The sequence below is a fragment of the Dendropsophus ebraccatus genome, chromosome 2 (assembly GCF_027789765.1).
Source record: "Dendropsophus ebraccatus isolate aDenEbr1 chromosome 2, aDenEbr1.pat, whole genome shotgun sequence".
In the NCBI taxonomy this organism is placed as follows: domain Eukaryota; kingdom Metazoa; phylum Chordata; class Amphibia; order Anura; family Hylidae; genus Dendropsophus; species Dendropsophus ebraccatus.
Window position 1 is genome coordinate 197,417,311 of NC_091455.1, and position 25,740 is coordinate 197,443,050.

General features: G+C 41.2%; 1 protein-coding gene across 1 annotated transcript in view; it reads left to right on the top strand.

Annotated features, from left to right (window-relative positions):
* Positions 1-25,740, top strand: part of MALRD1 (MAM and LDL receptor class A domain containing 1) — a 288,505-nt gene that overhangs the window by 100,914 nt on the left and 161,851 nt on the right. The window contains exons 16-21 of the mRNA XM_069959034.1: positions 160-265; positions 2,118-2,485; positions 4,216-4,637; positions 12,956-13,043; positions 18,146-18,322; positions 20,992-21,151. Coding sequence (XP_069815135.1) covers positions 160-265; positions 2,118-2,485; positions 4,216-4,637; positions 12,956-13,043; positions 18,146-18,322; positions 20,992-21,151 — 1,321 coding nt within the window. The remainder of the gene's footprint in view (positions 1-159; positions 266-2,117; positions 2,486-4,215; positions 4,638-12,955; positions 13,044-18,145; positions 18,323-20,991; positions 21,152-25,740) is intronic.

Genomic DNA, 25,740 nt, shown 5'->3' on the forward strand with positions numbered 1-25,740 from the left:
CCTGTGGTTTGGCTCAAAGTGCGTCTGACGATAAACAAGATAAAACATCCCTGATGTAGAATCTGATCAATTACTGGGTAGCGTCGAGAGCTATTGACTATACGTGGGCATCATACTGTATGTTTCATCTGTGCTCTTATTTGTTTTCTTATTTATTAGGGCACTTCATGTTTATTCAGAGGAAGGATAGTAACTTCAGTCAGATTGCTGAGCTCAGGAGTCCGAGGTTCAGCCAGGCAGGACAAGGCTGTTCTGTGACCTTCTGGTGAGAACGCTTTTATCTCTTCACTTTAATGCATTAATAAAAATTCTTTTACATGCTGTGCATATTGGCTGAGAAGCAAGAAGGCATAATTATTTCATGTCATTCACGCCTTTAATAAGCATAGATTTTGTAACGCTTATGTAAACATGTCCACTGAGACTGGATCATTCCGGGTTTGCAGTTTTGACATTAAAGGGGTTGTGCAAGATAAAAAAAAAGAGAACTTGCTTACTTTTTCAAGAAACAGCGCCACAACTGTTTACAGATTTAAGTCTGGTATTGCAGCTCAAGTTCTAATATATATATATATATATATATAATTTTTTAATATTTTTATGTATTTATTTATTTTTTAAACTGCTGCCAATTTTTTTCCAATGTGATATTGCAAATGTCCAAATGTATACCTTTTAAAGTCATAGTCTCCCATAATGGAAATTGTTTAAAGCATAATTATTAATTTCTCATTTTTTTTTACTTAAATATGGAAGTGGTTTCAAAAATTTTCTATCACAGTAAATGGATGCCATGCCTTAGGTCAGAGATAGAGCACTGGGTATGCCATACAGGAAACCTATGTACAACTATCAGGGCCGGCTCCAGCTTTTTGTGGGCCCTCGGGCGACAGAGCCACGGCGGGCCCCTTTGAGGAGCAAATCATGGAGAGACAGGTGAGGAAAGATTTGCAGCAAAAGAAACATGCGGCTGCTGCATATCTTTCTCCTCCTGTATCTCCTGATCTGTCCTGTATGCAGCTCCTGCTGTGTGTGTGTGTGTATGTGTATATATACATGCGCACACACACAGAGCAGGAGCTGTATACAGGAGAACTAGCAGCACCAGCATGATATATATATATATATATATATATATATATATATATATATATATATAGTGAGACCCCTAGTTCTCCTATATACAGGTCCTGCAGTGATATACAGTGTGTATATATATATGTGTTCAGTGATGTTCAGTGTGTATGTATATATATATATATATATATATATATATATATATACATACACACTGAACATCACTGCAGGACCTGTATATAGGGGAACTAGAGGTCTCACCATGTTCATATGATAGAGACAGAGAGAGAGACAGATAGATAGATAGATAGATAGATAGATAGATAGATAGATAGATAGATAATAGATAGGAGATAGATAGATAGATAGATAGATAGATAGATAGATAGATAGATAGATAGATAGATAGGAGATAGATAGATACATACATACATAGATACAGATATCTAGTTGTTTTGTGTATAGAGGTCCTGCTGTAACATATATATATATCCTGCTGTAATAGATATATATAGAAACCAGCACATATAGAACACTTAGTTTGCAGAGCCTACCGTGCTGCCCTCTATCAGATCAGGTGTCCGATCACATGACCCGTGACATCTTGGTGCATACTGAAGGCAGGTTTACTAGTAAAGTGGTCAGATATAGTACTATAACAGTGCATTGTACAAGCAATCAATCATTGTGACTCTTTAGAGGAGCAGCACCACCCTTATGACTCTTTGCAGGTAATTTGAAATAGAAATTTTCTTCAACACCATCTGCCCCGACCAGATTGTACAATAGCATCATTTTAACCCTATTACTGTCCTGGGTAAAATGTTGGTGCCAGCCTTAGGGTTTAAATACTCCTTAGTTTCCTTAAGATTCCCTTAAGATTGTTGTAACATATTATAGTAATTCTAAAATTAATAAATCATTGTAGTCAGGGATTATATTACTATTAGGAGGTAGTAAACCAATAAGGGTTCAATACCTCTAGAGGCAAACCAAGTCTTGTCCACTGAATTTACTTTTGAATGCATATTGTTTTTCAGGTATTACAACTACGGATCATCGGTGGGAACAGTAGAGTTGCTTTTATACATAGATAATGAACGCACACCCACGGTGCTATGGAGAACTTTCTTTAGCCAAGGAAATCAATGGTTGAAGGCTTTCATTCAGCTCAATCGCCTGGCCCATCCGTTTCAGTTGTCAGTGATTAAAAAGAACATGGGCTACTATGAAGGGGTATCGGCCATTGATGATATTGTGTTTGAAAACTGTTCCCTCCCCACTGCTGTCCCGAGCTGCAGCGGACCCGACCTCTTCTGGTGTACATATACAAAGGCTTGTATAAGCACTTTACTGGTGTGTGATCTGATTGACGATTGTGGAGACGGATCTGATGAGATTAATTGCAGTAAGTCCCATCTATTTGAGGCCGAACAGGCGTAAATCATGGCCTAAATCTACACCTGCTCAGGAGTTCCCACCCGTTTTACCTCAGAGGCATGCTCCTCTTACTAAATCCAATATCCCTCAATTCTGCCTACTTTATTCACTAAGCAGTAGGTATACAGTGTATGCCTTGTGCTTAGCACATAGTTTTCATGGTGCTTTAGTGTAGGGCTAACTACATAAGAGAGCAGGGACTCCTGTCATTTTGACGTGTGTCCCTGCACAGTTTGGCCCACAGAGGTTAATGGTGGTCTAAAGCATCATCACTTAACCTTATCCTTACACTCTGTAGAGCTATCAAATTAATTTTGCGAGGGTCACTCATTTCTACTGATTACACCTCCTCCTACACTTCCCCTCACACATTTATTTTTATTAGTCACTGATTTTTTATTGTCTTCTCGGTCACTCAGTATATTATACTTTTCAGTAGCCATCTAGTATATTGGAAAATCTTGCAGGAATGGATATTGGTAAGCTAGAGCAATTTTACCATATACTGTATGTGTATATTTTAGATTCCAATACACTTCACTATCATTAGGACGTGTCATGAACCTTTGGCATCACAAGGGATAATTGGTACCGATTACTGGAGTGAAACCACAAGCTATTTTTGTACCTTTTTTAATATTATTAGGGATTGACAGCTTCTACAGTAAGTTCAAGCAAAAGAATATTTTAATGTGATTTTTTTTTTATTCTACCATTTCTGCATTTTATTATATCCGAACATTATTTATTTCATATAAAAATGGTTTAAACATCTCTACATCATTTTCTTCTATTATATAACAGGCATTATTTTCTATACAGTATGTCCTTTGATAAATACGATGACTCTAAACGCGCCCGGTAGATTTGTAAGAGGAAAGAGGAAAAATGTAAAAACTGCCTTTGAAGTCTTTATACTCCATCATAATAACTTAAGAGCCCTCAAAATATTTTTTTTGCTTTTTGTTCTTTTTTTGTACCTCTGCGTTTGCACGGTTGCTGGAAAGGCCACTATGCCGGTTATACCGATGGAAATCTACAGAACATTGTCTTGGGGAATTTTCTGCGTTCAACATATAACAGTTTTACTCTACATAAAGTTGCTTAAAGGGGTACCCCTTTAAATACTTTTTCATTAAAATATCATTACGTGATTTATCTGAAAATAATCATTTTTTAGGTTCCAAATCCTAGGGTGTATACAAGGGAGAAGGCACGGATTCACCCCTTCTCCCTGGAGTACGCCTGCTGTATCCCCCGCTTGCCCAATGGGTGGGCGGGTGGCGGCTCGAGGGAGGGGGCAGGCAAGATGTAGAGGAGGCTTGGCTCGCAGGCATACATCATGATCCAAATGTAGATTTGGTACTCCGGGCACCCAACCATCCAGATTCACTAAGAGGGGTGCGCCTCTTAGTAAATTTGTCTGGGGAAAAGGGGGCGAGACCTTATTTAGGACCGGTCTTCATAAACCCCCCCAACTGTGTGGATAGAGCATATAAGTGTTTCTAGCTTGACTTATTAAATCCCCAGTCTTGTTCTAAGGTGTCTTAGAAGATTAAATCATTGGCTTAAAGAAAAAGCTACCTCCTGAGGTGGTGTATTGCCACGCATTCGTAAGATGTCTCCATTTGTATAGTACATTAAGAATATGAGTTAGATATGTCAATTTTACATGACTATTCTTACAATTCTTTGCAGCATCTGAATTACAGTGTGACTTTGAAGACGGATTATGTAACTGGATACAAGACACCGACGATGACTTTGACTGGACAAGACATCAAGGCCAGACACAGACTCTTGACACTGGACCCATGAAAGATCATACTCTGGGAACAGTCAAAGGCCATTACCTCTACATTGAGACATCAGAACCTCAGCTGTACAGAAATCAAGCCGTCTTACTAAGTCCCGAAATAGAAGCTACAGTTAATAATGGGAATAAATCTTGTATTTTTCGCTTCCATTACCACATGTTTGGAAGGCAGATTTATTCTTTGGCAGTCTATAAAAGGACCATGAGGAACACTAGAGGACTATTACTGTGGCAATCATTTGGAAATAAAGGAAACCGATGGTTAAAGAAAATACTCCTCATAAACAGTTCGGTGCCATTCCAGGTAATGAAACAGACAATTTATTAATATTTCATTCACTTCTTAGATCTGAATATTTTAGAAACTTTACACAAAATGTTTGCAGCTAGTCCCTATACCAAGAGCTTGTGTGATGAATATCTCCCCAGCTATTTAACTCTAAAAGGTTGAAACTATCATAGTATCAGGTCCACATTTACAGATGAGCACCATAGACCTGAGCTTCTAGGTTACCCCAGGTATAGCTTCTAGGTTCCTGTGTATAGAGTATAGAGATGGCTGTCGGCTAAATAAACATTCGGATAATGGCTCGATCACTTTGTTGTTCCAGCACTAAGTTCCTGTCTTATCCATTTCTTGTCCTACTGACTCCTGGGTGACCCTAAGATTGACTTTTTTCTATACAGTGGTGCCTTGGATTATGAGCATAATTTGTTCCTGGACGGCACTTGTAATCCAAATCCACTCTTAAACCAAAGCAAATTTTTCCATAACAAATCATAGAAATGCAGACAATTGGTTCCACACCCCAAAAATAATGATTTATTATTCTGAATAACATGTAGAAAAGATGAAACAAACATTCAGAAACAGCAGAATATGGGATATTATAAGTGACTGTACAGTAATGGAGAGGATGGGAAACACAAGGGCGGAGAGAGACTGCAGGGGGCATAAAGGAATGAGCAGGGCAGATGTGGGCACATACATGCAGCACTCTCTGTCCAGGGAGAGAGGGGTTACAGCTATGAAGAGATTACCCCCACAGTCCTGTCCCCTGATGTAAGCCCCAGCCTGAAGTGGATCTGCTTTGATTTGGAAGGTGAGAGAGACTTCCTGGGTCAGAGTACAGGGCTATAGACCCCGCTATGCAGGCCATGCCCCTCCCCCACTCGCCCTCCCACCCAGTACAGGGAGCTCTTAAACCAAAGCAATGCTCTTAAACCAAGTCACAATTTTGAAAAACTGTGAGCTCTTAAACCAAAACGCTCTTAAACCAAGTTACTCTTAAACCAAGGTACCACTGTATATAATTTCTCCATCATGTATGAGATTTTGCCTCTGGTACCAGGTGCTCTGTTCCCAACTATGACCCTTGGCTCCGCACCTATTTTACAACTTCAGTGCCACTATGCCAATACCTAACTATGCTGGGGACTGTGACTCTGGGCTGCATTGAAGTCCTTACCTGCTTATGGGGATAAGAAGGTGAAGACCAGAAGATCCACTAGATTATGCACCTCAGGCTAGCTAGCCTTAAACTAAATATGGCCTAAAGAGTAGAGATGATCGAACAGCCCTGATGTTCAGGTTCGTACGAACTCGAACCATCGGTATTTGACTCTCTCAGTCTTCCCGTTCCATGGGGAAGGTGTAGACAACCCGAGTCCCGCTGGAAAACAGGAATACAACCTATGGCCCAGGTTGTATTCCTGTTTTCCAGGCGGGACTCGGGCTGTCTCCACCTTCCCCATGGAACGGGAAGACTGCGGGAGTCAAATACCGATGGTCGAGTTCGTACGAACCTGAACATTTGCCCTCTTCGATCATCTCTATGAAAGAGTCCTCAGCTCCAATACATGACTTTAACAATCACAGTGCTTTGAGGATGGGATGGAGGCATTCAATGACGGACAAGGAGAGGGTTGCAGAAGGGGCTACATGTTGTCAAAAGTGAGCCATATTTTAAGGAAGAAAATTTTATAGCCATATATGACTTGTGATTTGACCTGCTTGGTAGCAGAGGTACTGGACAATCTGTGCCCAGAGGCTCCTGAGATCCTGTAGCCAAGAGTGGTAGGCTATTTTGCAAACTTTTTCCAGGGTGCTTTGTTTTTAGTAAAGTAACTTCCACAATTAGGCCATGTTCACACTACGTATGTTTAGCATAAATCACGGCCGTTGTTGCAATTTGCAACAACGGCCGTGATTTATGCTAAACATACGTTGTAATTGAATGAATGGAATCCCAGCCGGAGCGTATACACACAATATACGCTCCGGACATGTCAGTTTTCTGCAGCTGCTATTCGTTAAATAGTGGCCGCACAGACATGACAGTTCACACAATGGAGAATTCAGCTCCGGCCATATGCTCCATTGTGTGCAGCGGGGAACTGGGATGCAGGCACACACGGATACGTCGGCATCTGAATTAACCAGAAATGAAGATCATCTGTCCGGTACTGCAGTACCGATGATTTTCAGTAACACCGGATCTTCTGTGACCGGGTCACAAAACGGCCATTGTTTTACGTAGTGGGAACATGGCCTTATACTGTTTGTCTCGCCCATGGATATAATATTTTTTTTGTTTCCTCTCTGAACAAGTACAGGCTCAGTGGAGACCGACTTCCAGTACTTTCTGGAGATTGCCGTTAAACCGAGCATGTCTTGCCTACCTTAGTGGGTCAAAATCAGGGGCCACAGGTTATCAAAACAAAGCAAGAACATCGTGGATTAGTCTACATATCTCATACATGACAGTTTCAAAAATTCTTGTACTTTTGAAATCAGTTTAATTTCACATAACGCATCGGTTTAGATCTAGTTTTCTTAATGACACAACCCCTTTAAATCTCTCCTCTATCCTTGGTCTCTGCAAGGAATATTAATAACCCAGTGAGTCTAAACCAACTTTCTATTTAAAAGACAAATCTGAATGCAGAGAAAATATTCTTTAATTGATTTGAATATCACAAGTGCTATATTAACTAAACATTAAAAATAAAATCATCAAGTCTTAATGGTCGACATTTCCAACAATTCAGAGATACGGATGCAATTCCTTAAATAACACGTATATAATATATAAAATAAAGTCCAACCACCCGCAAGCCTATATTCCCTTGTATGATTCAGTAAGTACTACTAAAGCTGCTCCATTAAACAGGAGGATTACTCAGTATATGGAAATCTATACTCGAACGGAACGGTTAATAACTTCAATTCACTGAACTTTCATTGAACCTATCTTCATTTGGAATAACAAGAATCAGAGTAAAGATGAAATATAGTCCGAGCTACAAACACATTTTACAATAGATTTCATTCCGCAAACTACATCTCGGGGAAATGAGTGAAGCCAGAAACCGAGGCACAAAGCCTATTCGGTTTCCTGAACTATAAGCTGGTATCTCGGTGTGTAATGTGGCCCTTGGAGAGGTAAACATCTAGCTCATGTCGGACCCTATTTTTTTTCCTATAAGCAATGTGAGTTGGATTGGCTGCCAACACAGTCAAGGAAAGCAGAGACTTAGCTACGTGTACCCGTTGTTGGATTAGCCATGTATATAAGTATATTGACCAGAGCTAGGTAGTTTTTTGGTTTCTTCCTGACAGCAAATGGTGGAATCTAGGCTGTTGGATCATCCCTATCTACAACCCTAAGAGTAGACCTGACTGTAAGGGTCTTATTCCACGAAGCGATGTTTCGGCGATTAAGGATAGACAATCTCAAACAACCGCTATGGCAAACCACCTGAAATCATTCACCTAATTACACAGAACGATGAACGTTAATTACGATCGTTCTTGTAGCTGTTTTGAGTTCGTTTCTGCATTTGTCGCTACTGCGAACAACTGAACGACAATGCAACTGAATGACAAACGTCAGTGCAATGTTCAGACAGGAAAAAATGTTCCAGTGGCATTCCTAATGATGAGTAGGGTGAGGAGAAGGGACAGAGGGGTGGTGCAAAGTTAGGTCACAGATACTCTAAGTTTAAAAGTTTAAAAGTTGTTTTTTAGGACAATAAGTGCATCACTTGCCGAACGGACCCCAGGACAGATCTTGGATTAAAAGTAGTTATCTGAAGGTACAAGTGGTTTGGGGGGGGGGGGTCAGATTGTGGGTACAGAGTCGCTTTAAACATGTGCTAATCTATGAGCTTACATTCATTTACGGTAAGCATTAGGCTGTCTTATAGATCCCTATGGGTTAAAATGGAGGACACGAATAACTCAATAACACACCCAGAAATTCCAATTTTATTGTGTTTCCTGGGGCTTCTTGTGCTGGACCTGCAGGGGTGGGGCATGGCACAGTGATATTCTTATTAGTCCCTAGACTTCTTCTCCTCAGCCCTGCACTAGATATACTGCAGTTTATTCATCTTGCCTGGAGTGTTCCTCCTTTAATATTTTCATATTTTTAGGTTTTGCTATCCTGCTCATTTTAAATTCCAATTTGCAGAGATAACGTAATATATAAATCTAGCCTTCAGTATTGATTTTGTGGTAGATCTTTAGTTTTGGTCTATGAAGCTTCTAAATTCTGTGAAATTGATCTTTTCGTGAGTTATGTTTTAGTTCTCGGAACGTATTCGTCTCAACAGAAAATCTGACATTTTAGGGGTCATGGGTAAAAATTAGAATGCGGTGTCCCACATGGGCAGTTTGTTCTGTAATTTTCTTCGCAAATCTGTCCTTGAAAATAAAAAATTACTTCTGAACCTCTTAAGGAAATTTATTGTGGTATTGAACTTCCATAAAAATGTGTGTGTCGCAATTTATAGGCTCCCAACATCCAAATAGGAGTCAGTGAATGTTATTCTCAACTTTAGTTATGAAGTCCGTGGAGTCTCAGTTACGAGTCTCAAAACAAGGGAATAGCCAGATATCCCTCCAGGGGAGGGAAGCCTATTGCCAAGGGGGTGCCTCCCAGTGGGGAGATCACCAAACCACCCTGATACATAGCCCCTTAAGTCCCACTTGGTTGCGAGTATTGGAACATAAATAAGGAAATACCAGGGTGGCCCCTTTTACGTCAAAGTCTAACTCTGTGGCGAGTATTGCAACATGACAAGGGTTTACCAAGGCAGGCATCCATCCACAGACGATCGGGGTTGTTGCCCCTCGTCAGTGTGGAGTAACTACCCCGAAACTGTGGAGCATCCAGGTGTTTCTGGGTAAATTTGAGATAGGCTATAATATTTTTTTAGACAGTAAGGGTGAGTTCAAGCTATGTAATCTGCGCGGATTCTGTCGCTCTTTCCCGTTCGCGGCGGTGTGGCTTTCTGCCAACTCCACAGACACCATTCTATAGGTGAGGCGATTCCACTATCCGCCGAAAGAATTGACACGTGATGTCCTGACTAGACTCCCAGAGCTGTGCGGGCTGTGGCTGCTGGAGAGGATGATGGTGGAGGGATGCTCAGTGTCCCTCCAGTGCCCTGTGTCCCTCAGTGTCCCCCTGCCATCATCCTTTTCCTGCAGCCACAGCCCACACAGCTTTGGGAGTCGGGTCGTGACATTACCATTTTATCCAGGAAGTGACATCACCATGTTATCCAGGAAGTGACATCACCATGTTATCCTGGAAGTGAAGCCTTGATGCAGTAGTAAGTGCAGGGAAAAAAGCAATTTATAAGCATTCCCCATATTAAGTGTATATTGGTGATTTGTATAACTTCTGGGGGGCAATACAATACTTTAATTAAAATTTTCGCCTGATTTTCCCTTTAATTCAAACACCTTTTAGAATGAGAATTTATTATCCCACAATATTTTCTTCTCCCTGCACCATGGACATTTACTCAATGTACTCAGTTCATGACATTAACAACTCTTTGGAGGAAATTTATCAAACGAGCTTATGAGTACACTGCTCTAATAAATTTCAATCCCTGCGTGTGCTGCACCAGATTTACTAAGGCTCTTAGTAAATCTGGCCAGCCTTGGCGTAAATCATGCTAAATTAAGTGCCGTGCCCCCGTACCTGCCCTTAAGGCGAATGGGGCTGCATTTGGCCAATACTTTAAATAGTCACAGACTGCTCTGTGAAAAAATTAGCAATTATTTCCAAGTAATGGCCAGGCACAGGGCTTTGTGTTTTATTGGTTAGATTTTTCTGTAACAGACTTAGAGACCAATCAGGCCACATTTTAATAGTAGTCAATGCAGAAATCCAAGGATCCACTTACTTTTACTTAGAATATATCTTGCTGATTCTTCCCTATATTGATCCATTGGTTTTCTCGTCCACCTGTCCTCTTCAATTCCTGATAAATAGCTATATTATCTGTGTGCGAGAATCCTGATTAATTGCCTGCAAGGCTTATAGGATGAAATCTATACAACTTAATTTTAAAGAAAGAAAGATCAGGCCTTTAGACTGAGTAGTTCCTGACAATTGGATACAAGGTTAGACCATCTGCCGAGCAGGACGCCCTCTCATATGTAAAGACAATGTAGTGTTATTTGTCCTAATTCACATTATAAATGAATGATAAAATTATCTTCATGGTGGCTGTTCTCCCCGGAGGAAGACGAGTATTGACATGCAAGTTTTGTTAGAAAATGGCAACTCATTGAATGGTGGTCGAAACTTTTTTTTTTCCTTTTTGAAATCCAATTATAAAGATTTACTGAGAGGGTAGAAAAAAAAAATTCTATGAGAATTGGACCCTGCTGCTAAATTCCCAGACAGATTCAGCGTTGCAGAACTGCAAAGATCAGCTGGGCGAAGCTTTCTTATGTAAGTTTCTTTCTCATATTAAGGCAGAGTAAATTTTGGCTTGTCTCCTAGCAGTACTATCGTGAGCGCTTCAGGCCATTGTCTGGTATAAAAAGATAAAATAGAAGAATATCATTTATTTAACTAGTGGGATCACAGAGTATTTCTGGTTGCATTATTTACAACAAAGTCATATTTTCCAATATTACAATAAATTGAAAATAAAATATTGAAATGTAGGATATAGAAAGATTAGGGCAGAGCAGGTGCGGGAAAGGCACAAATCACATTACTGGCACTGGCTCGGTGTGTTTGAATTGGCATAAATAATAAATAAAAAAACCGAAATACAGATTTTTTTTCTTTTTAAACTTTATGAGTTTCTTTATGTGCTTTTGGAAATTTAAAGGGGATGTTCAACGTGTTGTTTTTAAATTTGAAGTTCTATTCTGATTCATTTTGTAATATATCTGTATAGTAGTTGGAGCTAAATGTACATGTATGTCAAGTAGAGATGAGCGAACCGGGTTCGGGTTATTTGATTAGTGGCGGCTGCTGAACTTAGATAAAGCTCTAAGGTTGTCTGGAAAACATGGATACAGCCAATGACTATACCCATAGGGCTTTATCCAACTTCAGCAGCCACCGCTAATCAAATGCCGAAAGTTCGGGTTCGGATCGACTCGGATCATCTCTAATGTCAAGTGTTAGGTTAGAGAGTAGGGAGGGAGTTCAGGAGCTCAGCTTGGTCCATACATATTGGGTGCTGGTTGTTAAAGCCATATTCCAGGAAATATGAACTTTTCCCTTATCCACAGGTTTGACTTCTGTAGCCCCCGTTGATCTCTTTATCAGGCCTCGGCTTCTGTATTGTGAATACACCCATGATCTCCTACTTACAGTATAGGGGAAAGTTTCTTTTTTCATGGAATACCCCTTTAATTGTTGCTGATTATAGATGAAAATATGGATGGGATGGGAAAATATAAAGACATCCTATATGTATCCATGCTTTCCACGACTCCCTAGGGCTACATCCCACTTCTTCAGCCACTGGTATTCAAATGCAGAATGTTCGGACTCGGATGCCCAAAATCAGCAGCTGGGTTGGCGCTAACTATGATCCTGGGTGTTTGACCCGCCCTAGGAACCATGTTCGATAGACAAATCTTTTAAGATTAAAAGTTTCATAGAATCCTAACTAACTACTCTGTAAGGGTCTGACTGCTAAGACCTTCACTGATCATTAGAATTGAGTTGAGCCACAGAGTGGTAGTGTGCATCCTCGGCCACTGCTCCATTCACTCTGTATCAGACCTCAGTACATTGCCAAGCACTGAACTTGGCTATGTTTCAAAAGTCCCATGCCAATCTTCAGTTCACTTTAAGGACAGCTGACCTCTATTATCATGATCAATGTGGATCCAAGTTGTCAGAGACCCCCATCCAGCAGCTGTTTAACTTCTATCTTATAGAAAGAAGATAACTTTTAAGCTTTCTGGTAATCTTCAAGGCTGTAAAGTCTCTGTATCTTAAAATACAGATGTGTCCATCCTTACATTTCCTTGAATTCAGTGCAGGTGTTCAATTTATCATTAAACAAATACAATATTGTAACATGTTAGCAAAGTCATCAACAGGCTGCAATTCACATGACAAAAACTGGGTAAACACATGTAGATACATAAAGCATATACTGTACACTGCAATGTGTTGCAGAATCATATTTTTCCCCCCAAGTTAATCATAAGGGTAAGGATGGACACATCTGTATATCCAGGTAAGTATTTTGAGTATCTTCCACTATATTACTTTCACGATGCTGCAGTGATATAAGATGAGCTCATCAGTAGTAATATATATACATATTTTTTTTTATTTTTAGTTATTAATCGTAGGCATGGTAGGTGATGGATTTACTGGGGACATTGCAATTGATGACATTTCCTTCTCTAACTGTACTTTGCATCGAGGTAAGTTTGCTTTACAGCACTGATATAACATTCATGGTTTGGTTTATGAGAACTGATTTTACATGTAAACATAAAGTTCGGGTCGTCTGAATCAAACCTCAAAACTAAAAATGCTGTTTCCAAAGGTTGGTCATATATACTTGTCCACACTCCCCTGGTATCCTCCTTCTCCAGTCTCCGGTGTCCCCCTGCAGCCACCAAAAGACGGGACAGCACCCCGTCACCAACGATTGACTAAGCAGGCTGTCAGTTTTGTCTCGAGAGTGACAACCCGCTCATCCAACCACTGGCTGCAGTGCTGTCCCCTCTCAGTCAGTGATTAGACAAGCACCTGGAGACATCGGAGACCCAGAAGAAGATACCGGGGGAGCACGGACAGGAGAGCATACCATTTTTTTCCCCTTTTACATGTGCAACGGCTAACTTTACAAACTGATTCTGAACTTTGCCGAAAGGTTGAATCAGTACTGCATCAAACTTTTTGAAAAGTTTGGAACAAAACCTTTGCACCAAACTCAGATATTTATCACTTCTTATTACAAATCATAACTTTGATTTAAAATTGCAGGAGGGTGGAGATAATTATAGAGTGCTAGGAACAATTTCATTATTTGGCAAAAGTCTGTTTTTAAAATGACTCTGTACTCACAACCTGCCCCCCCCTCCCAAACCGCTTGTACCTTCAGATAGCTGTTTTTAATCCAAGATCTGTCCTAGAGTTCATTCGGCAGGTGATGCAGTTATTCTAAAAAAAAAACAACTTTTAAATTGTGTCAAATTGGTGTGGCCTAGAATGTCTATGCCGTAGGCTTGCACTGCCTCTCCGTCCCTCCTCCCTGCCCTCTTCACCATAAGGAACACTCCTGGCAGGATTTCTGCTGATCATTACTTGTCTGAACACTGCCCATGTGTTGGATCCTTAAGACACCTGTGCAGTGTTCAGACAAGTGATGAATGGGAGAAATCCTGTTCAGAGTCATTCCTAAAGGTGAAAAAAGCGGGGAGGAGGGACAGAGAGGTGGTGAAAGCCTAAGGCACACACACTTTAAGCCACGCCAATTTGACACAGGGCTGCAAGTTTAAAAGTTGTTTTTTAGGAAAATAACTGCATCACCTGCCGAACAGACCCTAGGACATATTTTGAATTGAAAGCAGCTATCTGAAGGTACAAGTGGTTTGGGAGGGTTAGATTGTGGGTACAGAGCCGCTTTAAGAAGACTATATGGATCTGAAGGTTTTTTTTTTACTACTCGGGACATGTGTAAAAATTGTCCTAGCAGTCTTATCGGTGTTTGTTTTCTTATGCCATCCATTGAACATATATATGTCAGACTGGAAGCACATATAATGTAGATTTAACAGCACATAATATCTGGTACATGCTATTGCTTTCAGATTGTGTTTGTCGGTCATAACTAGGGATGGTCCGAACCGAGTTCGGTTCGGGTTCGTGCGAACCCGAACTCTCGGTAATGATTCCCGCTGTCTGCCCGCTCCGTGCAGCGGGCGGATCCAGCGGGAGGACCGCCTGGAAAACTGGGATACAGCCTTTGGCTATGGCTGTATCCCAGTTTTCCAGGCGGTCCTCCCGCCGGATCCGACCGCTGCACGGAGCGGGCAGACAGCGGGAATCATTACCGAGAGTTCGGGTTCGTACGAACCCGAACCGGACTCGGTTTGGACCATCCCTAGTCATAACTCACAATCTGCTACACAACAACAATTTCTCCAAACCCCATGAAATTGATCTTATAAGAATTTATCCAACACAGATGGTAATTACAGACTTTTGTCAAGAAATCTATTGCATTCAGCTTTCTTTGTTGCGTATCCAAGTGTCTTATGTAACAAATAAAACCGCATTGAGAAATGAATTTATTTCTGTTCATCATGCAGGTAGATCCATCGTTAGTTAAACTTTCCTGTTAAGTTAAAGTCATTGGAAAACACTAACAAATTTGAACCCAAACCCCCATGGATGTGCGTGGAAATCATATTGACTCATTACAGAGAACAGAATGGACTGGTCTGCTGCTGATAGTACTGTATAGGAGCAGGGACTTCTGCCTTTGGTGTTCCTGCTCCTGTATACTGTATAACATGAATGGGCAACTGAGGCACTAGCTTTTAGAGTACTGAAGTTATATTTGGTATAAAATAAATTAGAGGGGTACCCGGGGAACAAAAACAGTTTTGAAGTCATCTGGTGTCAGAAAGTTATACAGATTTATAAATTACTTCTATTTAAAAAACTCAAGTCATCCAATATTTATCAGCTGCTTTATGCCCTGCAGGAAGTGGTGTATTCTTTCCAGTCTGACACAGTGCTCTCTGCTGCCACCGCTGGCCAGAGCAGTAGAGGTTTTCTATTGGGATTTGCTACTGCTCTGAAAAGTTCCTTTTATGGACAGAGGTGGCAGCAGAGAGCACATTGTCAGACTGGAAATAATACACCACTTCCTGCAGGACATACAGCAGATGATAAGTACTCGAAGAAGGGATGAGCAAATTTAGAGTACTATCCATTGGCTTGTTAGTTGGCTGCCTTTGATCTCTGTTCGGCTCCCCTCAGGGTCCCTGGATAAGCTGGATCCTGTCCTGGGAAAGTAAGAAAAATTCCAAGGACTGGATCCAGCTTTTCCCGGAGTGGAGTGGCACAGAGTTTAAAAGCAGCCAGCTGACAAGCCAATGGCCAAACTTAGCGAAGCGCTTCGCTTCAATAGTACTGTAAATTTGCTCATCCCTTCTTCCAGTACTTATCAGCTGCTGTATGTCCTGCAGGAAGTGGTGTATTATTTCCAGTCTAAAGTGCTCTCTGCTGCCACCACTGTCCGTGACAGGAACTGTCTAGAGCAGGAGAGGTTTTCTATGGGGACAGTTCCTGACTCAGACAGAGGTGGCAGCAGGAAGCACTGTGTCAGACTGGAAAGAATACAACGCTTCCTGTAGGACATACAGCAGCTGATAAGTACTGGAAGACTTGCAATTCTTAAATAGAAATAATTTACAAATCTGTATAACTTTCTCAAACCAATTGATTTAAATAATAATAATAAAAATATATATTCTTTTTTTTTCCCCACCAGAGTACCCCTTTAAATTCTGTATATATTTAAAGTTATTCTTAGTGTAGCGTTATCGCAATACTTAATAAATTACTGTTCAATGAATTGTTCATCAAAGTAGATTGGGACAAGTGGTAAATTCAGCCAGACTACTGGTTGTAGAGAAGCCATGTACTTCTATGTGACGTCTGCATTTGACCTTTTATAACTTGAATACTGTATGTTACATAGTGACATATAGTGAGTTGTGTAATGCATGGCTACATCTAGAGGTATTGTGCCCTAGTGGTCTCCGTAACCTTTTCCCATGTCCTAAGCTGTTTTTGAAGGTGTCAAAACCTAAGACAAGCTAAAAGGCAGGAGACAAGGCACAGAGTCCCTACCTGTTATATGGTCTGTCAGGTCCTTTCCTTAAAGGTCATCACAGTCAGCCTAAGAGAGGGGCTGTTTTGTAATGGCGGCTTCGAAAAAGGAAAAAAAAAAAAAAAAAAAAAGATGGGTCAGGGAATAGTATTTTACTTACTTAACACCAACATATTCTGCAGTGCTGTATACATATTATCCATATATACATCTATGGCTGAAAATCATGGATACTTCTATGGCTGAAAAGAGGTAGGAGCTGAGCTACTGAGCATGTGTGACCACTGACACTGGACACATTAGGTCAGGGCAAGGGAGCCTTGGCTCTCCAGCTGGTGCAAAACTACAACTCCCATCAGCTAAAGCTTTGGCTGTCCAGGGCCCCAAGGTTCCCTACCCCTGCATTAGGTAGAAGTTCTGAGAGGGATTCCATAGAACACCAGGGGTGCCATAGTAAGCATGACAAGTATGTATCAGAATGATTTAGGAGCAGGAGTATTGGAGTATTTTCAATCGAATCAATATTGTTAAAAATTATATTTAAATAACTTTTGTACATATTTAAAGGGGTATTCAAGGAAAAATAAAATTTTCCGCTATCCAGAAGATGGGGGAAAAGTAGGAGGTTGCAATGGGTCTGACCTCTGAACCCCCAGCGATCTCCGTACCAGGCCCCATTGGCTCTGTTATAAAGAGAGCCCTGGGTTGGCACGTGACCCGAGTACATAGCTTTTCCGGCATTCTCGACTCTTTCTGTCGCTCTATAGAAATGAATAGAGCCTTGGGTCGCATGCCAACCTGGGGCTCTATTCATAATAGAGCTGACGGGGCCCGGTATGGAGATCACTGGGGGGGTTCAGAGGTCAGACCCATTGCAACCTCCTACTTTCCCCCATCTTCTGGATAGGGGAAAAGTGAATATACCCTGTGAATAATGAATACAAGAAAAAACTTCAGAAAAGGAAATTGAATGATGTTAGAACTAGTTGAAAAAAAAATCATGGAAATCCCCTAAAAGGCTTTTCTGGGCTAATGTGATCAGCTTATGGTGCGTTTACACAGAGAGATTTATCTGACAGATTTTTGAAGCCAAAGTCAGGAATGGATTTGAAAACAGGAGAAATCTCAGTCTTTCCTTTATGACCTTTTCCCTGTTTATAGTCTGTTCCTGGTTTTGGCTTCAAAGATCTGTCAGATAAATCTGTCTGTGTAAACGCACCATTAGGCTATCAATCACTGATCAACAAGGTGCTCACACCACCTTTTGATCAGCTGTGATACAAAGTGAATGCTGCGCCATTCGTTGTGTAGTGGCCAGGCCTTGTTACTGCAGCTCAGCTCCCAATTACTTGAGTCAAAGCTGACTTGTAATAACATGGTGCCACCACTATGACATCCATGGTATCCATGATATTCTCTGCCCTTTTAAATCTTTCTATGACTGTTAAGTATCTGGCTGCTGCAGGAGCCCTTCCCCATTAATCTTTTTGCAATAGGTGATGCAGAAAGTCTGGGCTTATTAGCCGACCCCAAACCTCATCCATCTTTCAGACACTAATAGAAGAAAGGTTTTCTGGCCTTTATTTAGAGGTTTAATGTTCCTGTATATACAGAGTAAGTGTATGTTCACACCATGTTTTTCATGTTCAAATCAATCACACTATCTATCTACAGGTGCCTTGCCAACTTGGTCACCGATTCCCTTGCAAACGTCTACCGAGGCAACACTTCCAGTCCACAATTGCTCAGAGAATGAACATGTCTGCAGGTCAACGGGACATTGTATCCCCATCTCAAAGAGGTGTGACTTCAGAGAAGACTGCCTAGACGGCTCTGATGAAGGCAACTGTGGTAAGTAGAAACACAATGACAATGATAGTTCTTGATCGAGCATTGGGGCAATTGCCAGAGTTCTAATGTGTCTTGACGAAAACTATTAAATTTTCTTGTTCTAATTTTTGTATATTTCATTTACACATCCCTTCAGGGGATGAAATATACAAAAATTAGAATGAAAAAATGTAATAGGTTAACCAGACACCCTCAGTTCTGCCGAGCAGGGGCACCTGGCTAAATGCTCGAGTCTCCCATTGATTTTAAAGGGGTTGGTTACTTAAGTCGAGCACTTGAGCATTGAAAAATGCTTGACTCGAGTAACAAGGAAACAAGCATTTAAAGTGTCTCTGTACCCACAATCTGACCCCCTCAAACCGCTTGTACCTTTGGATAGCTGCTTTTAATCCAAGATCTGTCCTGCGGTCCGTTCAGCAGGTAATGCAGTTATTGTCCTAAAAAACAACTTTTAAACTTGCAGCCCTGTGCCAAACGGGAGTATCTGTGCCCTAACTTTGGACCACCCCTGTGTCCCTCCTCCCCGCCCTCCTCATCATTAGGAATTCTCCAGGCAGTTTGCCTCCTATTCCCCACCTGTGTTAGCACGGCACATGGGCTGGATCGTTAAGCACCTGTGCAATGTTCAGCATGTAGAAAATGTTCCAGTGGCATTCCTAATGATGAAGAGGGTGGGGAGGAGGAACGGAGGGGTGGTGCAAAGTTAGGGCACAGATACTCCCGTTTGGCACAGGGCTGCAAGTTTAAAAGTTGTTTTTTAGGACAATAACTGCATCACCTGCCGAACGGACCCCAGGACAGATCTTGGATTAAAAGCAGCTATCCGAAGGTACAAGTGGTTTGGGGGGAGGGGCAGATTGTGGGTACAGGTGCTCACTCAACACTAGACGGCAACTAATTTAACCCCTTAACGACCGCGGGCGTATATTTACGCCCTGCGGTCGGTAAGGACGTTCAGAGCGGGGCCGCGCGGCGGCCGCGCTCTGAACCGCGGCGGTCCCGGGTGCCACTTGTAGCCCGGGACCGCAGGTATTAGCGGGCACGGTCCGATCGCCGTGCCCGCTAATACAGTAATCGGGTGCAGCTGTCAAAGTTGACAGCTGCATCCGATTACCGGGTGCAGCGTCATCCCTGGTGTCTAGTGGGGAGATTGCTCCTCCGGGATAACTCCGCGATCTCCGTAACTGAAGCCGGCCGGGGACCGCTCCAAGATGGCGCCGTCCCCGGCTCGGCACTCGTTTACTTCCGGCTGCAGCAGCCGGAAGTAAACGATTGCCTATCTCATGGATCTCTGCAGCATATCTATGCTGCAGAGATCTCAATGAGAGATCAAAGCACTTATACTAGAAGTCCCCCAGGGGGGCTTCTAGTATAAGTGTAAAAGTTAAAAAAAAAGTGTTGCTATTAATAAAAAGCCCCCTCCCCTAATAAAAGTCAGAATCACCCCCCTTTTCCCAGGTTATTAATAAAAGTAAATAAATAAATAAATAAATAAACAAACATGTTTGGTATCACCGCGTGCGTAATCGCCCAAACTATTAATTAATCACATTCCTGATCTCGTACGGTAAACTGCGTCAGCGCAAAAAAATCCCAAAGTGCAAAATTGCACATTTTTTGGTCGCATCAAATCCAGAAAAATGTTAATAAAAAGCGATCAAAAAGTCGTCATGGCGCAAAAAATGACACCTGACACAGCCCCATAGACCAAAGGATAAAAGCGCTATAAGCCTGGGAATGGAGCGATTTTAAGGAACGTATATTTGTAAACAATGGTTTTAATTTTTTACCGGTCATCAGATACAAGAAAAGTTATACATGTTACATATCGTTTTAATCGTAACGACTTGTGGAACATATATAACAAGTCAGTTTTACCCCAGGGCGAACGGTGTAAAAACACACATCCACTAAAAACACAAAATGTGTTGTTTTTTTTTCAATTTCACCACACATTGAATTTTTTCCTGCTTTTGCAGTGTACCTTATGCAAAAATTCAGCCTGTCATTGCAAAGTACAATTAGTGGCGCAAAAAATAAGGGCTCATGTGGGTTTCTAGGTGAAAAAATGCAACTGCTATGGCCTTTTATGCACAAGGAGGAAAAAACAAAATCGCAAAAATAAAAATTGCCCCGGTCCTTAAAGGGTTAAGGTTTTACCAATTATAGGGATTTGTAGAATATTTTAAAGGGCCTACAATTATCTGCCATCGAAGAAAGTTGTCATTGACAACATGAAACTTCCCTACAGAGTTTTTATGGCCAAAAAGTGTTAGTGTTAAAGGGAATCTATCGTCAACAGATCCCATATTGACCTTTTGCAATGTGGTGAAAGGGCAGGTGACCCTGAATAATTTGCCACTTTTCCTTTTAAAATCTGTTATGCAGTTCCTGAGATAGTCTCTAAGAAGTGAGTCATGGATATTTATAAGGAGTAAATTCTGTGCTTGGGACCGCCCCTGATTCACCTAACAAGCCAATTTGCATATCCTATTTTTAAAGTCTATCACAGGAACAATGCAACAGAGTTTATTTTAAAAATTTTTTTAAAACGTTCAGCTGTATTCAGGGTCACCTCACCTATGATCACATACCCAAAGGTCAGTATAGGGTCTGGTGGAGACTATGTGCAACCACTAACTGAATCTGTTATCCGCTTCATTCCTTAGTTTCAGAGTACTGTGACTTCGTAAACGGGAGTTTATGTAAGTGGCTACAGCCAGTAGCGGCTTCATTCCGTTGGGACACAGCATTTCACTGGACTGTTGGCCAAGGAGTCACCATTGTTCCAGGAGAAGAGGGACACAGGCCTCTTAAGGACCATACCACGTGAGTATATAAAATAAGTTTCAAATTTCTTGTTTAGAAAAGTACTTTAAAAAAAAAAAAATTATTAAAAGAATAAAAATGTTTTTTTTTTCCTTAACTTGTAACTTTGTCTAATCACTTATATATTTCAGTCAGTATGCATTGTTCCCATATTATCACTTTCCATGTCAGTAATGTATACTTACCTGTTCTGTTCCCTCGCAGTTACCGGCTCTCTGGCCACCTGTTCTCTGCTGTTGTCAGTGTTTTGGAAACATCCAGTGACATCTTGCTCCCTCTGGAAATGGCTACTCAGCATAGATCGTATACTGTCTATGCTGAGCGACCATTTCTGGAGAGAGCAGAATGTCACAGGATATTTCCAAAACACTCCCGGAGGTGAAAAATGGGCAGCCAGAGAGACGGTAGCTGCGGGGGGAGCAGGACAGGTAAGTATACATCACTGACATGTCCCCCGAGGCTTCAGCAGGAATCCGCAAGTATGAATTTATCCCTGGCAACCCCTTTGAGCAGGAAAAAATGTCATATGTAATGTGAATTATAGCCTATTGAAGGTTTTGCCTCTAATCTGTGATAATATATCAAATTTTTATCATAAGAAATTAACGTCCTTAACAAAATTAGCAGAAAGATGAAGATGGACTAAAAAAATAAGTTTGGGGAAAAAACTTATGTTCACAAGGTAGAGGTAATATTCAAACTTTTTGATGAAAAAGTAAATTAAATTTTTACATAAGTTGCTGTATTCTCTGAGAACAAACCTGAAAAATCCTCACCTGAAACACAGAACTATTCGTTTACGCTTTGCATGTGTTGGAAACAATATTAACAAATTGGAGTATTATGATAGATAATTGTATTTTAGGTTATCATTTGACTTTAGTTTTTTTTTTAGTGAATTATTTGCAATTTCTTTTTTATTGTTTATTTGCCTTGCGGCCAAGTAAGAGGAATGTTTACTTCACCGTCTCATATATTGGTGCGAGCTTCCCTTTGATTTGCAGTTCTTGGCTCGACAAGGGAATATGCAAATAAAATCCTGATGTAGGCAGATTGTATCAATCTGATTTATAATATGTGGCTTTAATATAATTCTGGTCTTAAACTAGGAGGCAATTACTAAAAGTGGAAATAACCGCAAGGCCGGCAAATTAATAGGTGGGGAGGAAATGGGATCAAACTTTGCAAAACGTCTGGTCACCGATTACTGGAAACAGGTATTAAGCATAAGAGCACAAATAAATAGGTGGTCTGTACAAGTAAATACCATGATGCAAGTGTATGTGTAGTTTGCTACTATTTTTTTTTTACTTTTACATGTAGTTTATACATATGTGTATTATAGTCCAGAGTTAGGAGAGTCAATGGGGCTAATCCGACCTGAGAGAGTCCTCAGAATTCTGTCCAGTCATTGAGAGATCTGTCTTAGATCAGTGCTGATGTGCTTGATCGTCACCAGATATTAGCCCCCTTATATACCTTAAAGGAGAAGTCCGGCGAAAACTTCCTGGAGTAAATGGTGATGTCACTTCCTGGATAACATGGGGATGTCACTTCCTGGATAAAATGGTGATGCCACAACCCGACTCCAGGAGCTGTGCGGGCTGAGGCTCCTTTAAGGTGCCTTAGTTGGCCGAACCCATGGATTTTGGTGGACTGCCTTAGGGCCCTATTCCACAGGACGATTATTGTTCAGATTATCGTTAAGTCGTTCGAATCAAAGCGATAATCTTTCGGTTGAATAGCAGTTAACGATTAACGACCGAATGAGAAATCGTTGATCATTTAATAAGACCTGGACCTATTTTTATCGTTGCTTGTTCACAAATCGATCGCATTGAATAAGACGTCGTTCAGTCATTCACAGTAGTGACGAACGCAATCGCTACGACAAGACGACCGCAAGAACGATCATAAGTAACGATTATCGTTCCATGTAAGTGGGTGACAATTTCAGGTCTTTCGCAATAGTGGTCGTTTATATCGTTTATCGTTAACAATTATGCAAACGATAATCATCCCATGGAATAAGGCCCTAACTCTCTCCCAACAGTCAGCAGAGAAGAATTGGGCATGGTAGAGTTTAGTTGCCCTTTCCTTTTGTTTTTAAGGAGATAAGCCACCATCTTCCAGTGCCCTCCCAACCCCCCACCCCATTGAGAAAACGTGAACAAGCTTTTATGGGTATGAATGAATCAGGAGAGATGGTTCTCGACTGAACAAATATTCTGCCCAAACACGTGAGGCTCCTCTTTTCTTTGACCACCAAGAATACGTATATCAACTTTCTTGTACCATAGACCACCAGAGAATTACACATGAACCTGCTCTTCCAGACTACTTGGGATTAGTACCCTAAACAACAAGGGAATCATACATGAACCCCATTGTCTACCATAGACTACAAGGGAATCACACATGAACCCTCCTTTCTACCGTAGATTAACAGGGAATCACATATGCACTCTCTTTTATCCTAGGCGACGAAGGAATCACATATGCACCCTCTTTTCTAACCTAGACTACCAAGGAATCATATATAAACCTCCCTCTTTTACCCTAGACTATCAGGGAATCACATACTATATATACTCTTTGTACCCTAGGCTACCAAGGAATCACATATGCACCCTAATTTTTTACCCTAGATTAGAAAATCATGTATGTACCCCTTCTTTTACTCTACACCACAAGGGGACATTTTAAACCTATCTTCTATTCCATTATAGAGACAGAAGAGGATGGGAAGTTTTCCATGTTATATACCCCTCTTTCCAGAAAGTCAAGTTCCCCTGCACCCTTATGAAGAGGAGCACTCTTTTAAATGACAAGGCCAATAGTGTAACAATGGCAGATCCTTTCCTTTTGTAACCCACTTCTGTCACCCACCCAGTAGCGCTGTAACTGGAAGAATTAGTTAGTCTCTGAATAAAGGCTTCATCTCTGGAAAAGAATCGAGATTGAACTGGATTTTTGCCGCCTATGGTTAAGAATATCCCACATACATTTATTATACTGCCTTTAGGGCAAGCTGCCTGAATGAGCCTGAAGCTCTCAAGATGGCCCCCACTGATGTGGCTAAAAGCCCAGAGGAGGCAGCTGTGGCCACTTTGGCACTAGGTAGGGGTATGTAGGCAATGGGACAAACTCTAACAGGAACAGAACAGAGTACAGGTGATAAATTTAGGAGAGGGATTACGAGTTCCTTGTAGGCCTCAACTGGTGAGAAGCTGTGCTCCAAATGCGTTATTGAGGTGCTAGAGATTAAAGGAGTACTCTGCTCAGCCAGTCCGACCAACTGGGACGTGCCTGAGAATGTGCAATTGAGTTAGGTCCCCCAGATAGCTGGATGTAATGAAGGTACTTGGGGGACTCCTGCAGTATATTCTATGAGCAGCTTTGAGCATTCAGGATGCAGGAGCCCTGGTGTCAAGCAGCCGTACCTGGCAAGGTCCCCCCCCACACACACACACGTTACCTCTGTGTTCATACAGTTTCTTCTTTTCATTTACATTTACGTATTCTGTGATGCAAAGAAACCCGAGCGGAGGAGATAGACTTGATTTATCATTATAACTGCACGTTATTGTGTTCCTTATTTGCTTCCTTTGTCAGTTTCCTAAATTACTATAACACGCGAGGAATAAAATAACATTCTGCCATTATCCAGTAAGAAAGGCGCATAAACACAAAACGAGCCCGTCTTTTCCAGCTATTCCCTGAAATTGCCTCACTAGACGCATATGATTATAAAGTTGATTTTCGCATGCGTTGATTGAGTTGTTGTGGTGCCGGAGTAAAGAAGCGACGCTGCTGAGTGAATCAACATTACGTATCAGAAATCGGCCAGAGGCTTAACCTATTATATAAATTCTGATGTCACGCTTCTGGAAAAAAAAACTAAGTTTAACCTCTTCATGTCATAGTCAGTTTTCATTTTTGGGCTATGTTCACCCAATGTACGGCTGTACTTTGTACAAAAACATACCTTGCCTTCTATGGGATCCCGGCCGGAGCGTATACAAATAGTGTACACTCCAGCTGGGATCTCTCACGGCACCGCAAACAACTGACATGTCAGTTTTCTGTGGCCGCTATTCATTGAATACCGGCCGCAGAAAACCATGTGCACACTATAGAGCGAACACTGCGGTACCGGCCGGGATGATCTTTTCAGAGACCGGCCGTTCCTTGACCCGGCCGGGTCACGGAACGACCGGCCTCTTACAAGGTCTGAACATAGCCTCGAACTTTTTTTCTCCTCATGCTTAAAGAGCCATAGCACTTTCATTTTTTTACCCATATGAGTTCTTTTTTCTTTGTAATGACATTCCTAATTTTTTTTTTTTTTATTTATTTTTAATTGAATTGAATTTATTTTTATTAAAAAAAATGTTTTTCAGGGAAATGATGTGATAAAAAATCTGCAATTTGGCACGTTGGCGGGTTGTAGCGCTTACATCGATTACTATGCAAGGTCAGGAACATGATAGTTTAATAGTTCGGGCGATTCTGCGGGGATACCAAATTTGTTGATTATTTTTCTTTAGTTTTTTTTTATTTGGAAAATAGGAAAAGGGGAGTGCTTT